The sequence below is a fragment of the Otolemur garnettii genome, unplaced genomic scaffold (assembly GCF_000181295.1).
Source record: "Otolemur garnettii isolate 467f Iridium unplaced genomic scaffold, OtoGar3 scaffold00012, whole genome shotgun sequence".
Classification (NCBI taxonomy): Eukaryota; Metazoa; Chordata; class Mammalia; order Primates; family Galagidae; genus Otolemur; species Otolemur garnettii.
The window spans coordinates 16,141,402-16,145,608 of NW_003852407.1; the positions used below are offsets into that span (position 1 = coordinate 16,141,402).

Sequence of the window (4,207 nt, forward strand, 5' to 3'; positions counted from 1 at the left end):
TGGGAGCACGTAACAATCTCCAGAGTCCCTCCACACTGCCAGATCTGAAAACAAGAGCAAAGAGGACCTCGTGAGATGGAGCTGGGTAGCCAGGACAAGTTCACCCGGGTCTTCCCAGGGCATTTTTCTTTTCAATTGAATAGCAGTTTGCCTTTTCTTTAGACTTAAATGGAAAATATTGTAGTTACTGGTAAAAACCTTCTAAAGTACCTTTACAGGATCAAATTTGAAAGTAACAGCAAAGAGGAATGTGTAAGACTAACAGTTTTCAAAAAAGTTGACATGTACTGAGTTTCACAGTTGGACTTTTCACAGAGTCAAGGGCACACACGGTCAGCTCCTTCTGTATAGTTTACAAAGCTAAAGGCTCCCCAGGAGCAAATGTTTCTTTAATTTTCACTTATGATCAAACCAAAAGTTGAAGATTAAAATACAGAAAGACAGGTTAAAGGCTAAACATGGCAAAGACATGAGATCTAAAGCAGTATTTCTCACGATGTGTGTAAGAGGATCAAATTCAAATTGATTGATTATAACTAGCACTTGTTAACAAGGACATACTGTCTCATGAGATGATTTAAAGTGCGTGTTTTGTGTGTGTATAATGTATAAATTACTGTATGTAATTCATGGTTAAAAAAAAAAAAGACAAACAAAAAACTGACCATGGAACACCCGGCCAGATTCTAATCCGTTTGCCCCTCTCCAAAGCTGTGTCATAGCTTGTACATGAAGTAGAACAGGAATCTAAACTTAATCCCTCTTGAGTTCTTCAGAGAGAAAAGTGAAAGTACATTTTGTCCTCTTTGTTAGAATAATAAAAACAAAAATGGGAGTAAAAGAAACAAGTATGGGCTCACATCCTTAACTTAATGGAAACCTTGTACTCCTTTCAAAATAAATGTTTTTCCCTAAGTTAAAAATCTCATAACTATTTGCAGTTAAAATCACATTTTGAGAAGTTTTGATTTTGTTAAATATTCAGCGTTCCTATTTTTAACACTGTTCTCACGATCATAAAATATTAGAACTGGACAGGAGCTCCAAGATGGCCTACAAGTCAACCCTCTCTTTGTATGAATACAAGCAGCAAAGCAGTTCACACGGAACACAATGAGCGTGCCGGTTCAGATTAGAGCACATGCCGGTTCAGATGAGAGCACACTCCAGTGTGGTTTCCGCTATAGGAAGCTATGTGTCTAAAGTTCATTACTTTAAAAAATACACAATGTCATGTAAAAAACATGTTGGTTTCAGTGAACATGAAACACACATAATTTATAGAAAGCTGACTGGGTTAAATTAATTTAGAGCCATTTCAGAATTCCTTTGCCTTTTTCTTTTTATTAAAAAATATAAAGCTGGGTGGCGCCCGTAGCTCAGTGAGTAGGACACCAGCCACATATACCGAGGGTAGTGGGTTCGAACCCAGCCTGGGCCAGCTGAAAAACAACAATGACAACTGCAACAAAGAGATAGCTGGGTACTGTGGTGGGCGCCTGTAGTCCCAGCTACTTGGGAGGCTGAGGCAAGGGAATTGCTTGAGCCCAAGAGTTTGAGGTTGGGTGAGCTATGATGCCACTCTACCCAGCGTGACAGCTTGAGATTCTGTCTCAAAAAAATAAAAAATAAAGCTGGTAAAGTGACTAGGTTTTATACAAGAGAATAATTTTCACTCTAGAAGGAAAAAGTGGATTATAAAATATGAAATTATGTTTTTGGCAGTTAACTACCAAAGTAACATATACAGACTACATTTTATGTTTTTAGAGATTAAATTACTTCCTTGAAAATAACAAATTAAAAACAACTCGGAAATCTTATACGTGAGTTATTTATAACTGGACTCCAAAGATAACTGAATTATTTGCTTACATAGTTTGAACCTTTAATAAACTCTTAATAGTGTCTCCAAACATTTTATGGGCCAAAGGCTCTAAAGTCAAGTTAAACTCACATTAAATTCAATGTTTTATTTACAAATAGTGTGAATAATCAAAGCATATCTACATTTGAGATTAAATAAAAGATTTATTTTTTTCAAAGGAAACTCACCCTAAAGGAAATTTCTAGGTTTTCTCCTCCCCAAATATCCATTCCAGCATCATACGTTCCAATTTCCTGAAAGTAATCTCTGTCTATAGAGAAAAGGCCTCCTGCCATCGTCGGTGTTCTGAAATTCAATCATAATATTATATCGTTACTTTTAACAATTAAGCAGTTTCATAACTGGTTATAACTACTGAATAGTAGTTTTTTTTTCAGAAACTTTTATTGGCCTCCAGTTCTGTTTGCTTACGCTCCATTATCTGGTCTTCAGACTGGTCTTGCCCATGATGTCATGCTGCCTGCTGGACCCTCAGCTGCAGCTTCTGCCTGGACACGCCTCCCTACCAGAGTCCTCCGGGTTCTATGTCTAGCTACTCTAACACCTTTCTCAGTCCTCAGGTCCTGACTGGGCTTCCATCTCGAGCTCCTTAAATTGAAGCTGTTCCTTACAGATGTCTCCATATAACTGTGTACCCACTCCACAGTTCCAAGCAGCTGTAAAGGCTGACCATATTAACCAACTAGATTCAGGGTAGCATTAAACATGTCAGGCTTAACCTTTTGATTGTGAACAACCCTACAGGTGGTCAATACAAGATGTTGTTTTGGTGAGAAAGACACTTACAGGCATATTTAGTCTCTGAGAGCTTGGCAAAGATTAAAAGGTGGCAAATATTATAAAGACATAAGATAAAAAGGATGAAAACAATGAAGCCCTTTCCCTTCACCTACCAAACATTTTTCAGGAAAGGAGACAAAATAAAGAATGAAATCACTACACTGCCTCCTGACTAAGCATGGTATATTTTCTGCAAAAGAGGAGCCCAATTCATAAAAATATGGCCCAGGTATGCAGAGGGGTATAGAAACAGGTGAAATTAAACTCAGAAATTATAATGGAGGAGGGTTTAAATAAGTAAGTATCAGCCCGTTTGATTTCCATGAAGGATGAGTATAGAGATAAAAAATAGACTCCAAACCAGGAGAAAACTTAAGTTCTGGGGACCAGAACACTGTGAAGATCATATTTTAAGATCAACTGGCCACCTCTGTAACCTTACAATGTACTCATTCCATGCTCTAGAGAGATGGAAACAGCATTTGCCTTTCCAGAGGAAATAGCTGTTACCTAAAAAGGTTCAGACTTACTTTGATTTAAAAAAAAAAAAAAAGAGAAATGGAGTCAAAGGAAATAGGCCAAAGTCCAGAATTATGCCTGTCATTTAGTATAGGAGTTTCTCGACCTGAGTTTTCTATATGCTAAATTTTTTATATATGCACATATACATATGTTCCCCCATTCATTAGAGAAGACCCATAGCTTTTATCGGATTTTCAAAAGAAGTCCATAATAATTGAAATACTTAGGAACCCTTGATTTAGATGGTGAAATGAATTATTGCTATCTCAGTGCTTTGGGAGGCCAAGGCAGAAGGATTGCTTGAGGCCAGGAGTTCTAGGCTGCAGTGAGCTATGATTACACCACTCCTCTCCAGCCTAGGTGAATAAGCAAGACCCTGCCTAAAAAAATAAATAAAAATAAAAATAAAGGCTGGGTGCGGTGGCTCACACCTGTAATCCTAACACTGTGGAGGCTGAGGTGGGTGGATAGCTTGAGCTGACGAGTTCAAGACAAGCCTGAGCAAAAAGCAAGACCCTGTTCTCCACTAAAAATAGGAAAACTGAGGCAAGAGGATCACTTGAGCCCAAGAGGTTGCTAGGAGCTATGACGCCACAGCACTCTACCCAGAGTGACAGCTTGAGACTCTGTCCCCTCAAAAGATAAAAAGAAAAAAGAAAAAGAAGAAGAAAGAGAGAGAGGGAGGGAGAAAGAAATACAAAGAACTAATAGCTAAATAGAGGAAGAGAATCTGGAACTACAAAGAACTCATGCCGGCTAGGGAAAAGAGCACACAGTTATTGATAAATCTCTTTAGCCCTGCCAGAACTAGCAGTGAATTCAAAAGAAAGTGGACAACAAGAAGCCCCCAGACAGGAGAGAGCTGAAACTGGTTCAGAAGGAACTCAATTACATTACTACAGAAGCAGAACTGGGGTACAACTGGGGTAAATTCTAGAATGACCCAGCAAGCCCAAAGGTCCCAAATTCATGTTCTGAACACCATGAAGATATTTATTACTTCCTAAAAAAAAAAAA

The 4,207-nt window shown here is 38.3% G+C and overlaps 1 protein-coding gene across 1 annotated transcript in view; it reads right to left on the reverse strand.

The window, feature by feature from the left end:
* The window catches only part of GALNT1 (polypeptide N-acetylgalactosaminyltransferase 1), a 78,241-nt gene that overhangs the window by 18,527 nt on the left and 55,507 nt on the right, over positions 1 to 4,207 (reverse strand). The window contains 2 exon segments of the mRNA XM_023510167.1: positions 1 to 44; positions 2,056 to 2,173. The exon segment at positions 1 to 44 is cut by the window's left edge and continues 16 nt beyond it. Coding sequence (XP_023365935.1) covers positions 1 to 44; positions 2,056 to 2,173 — 162 coding nt within the window.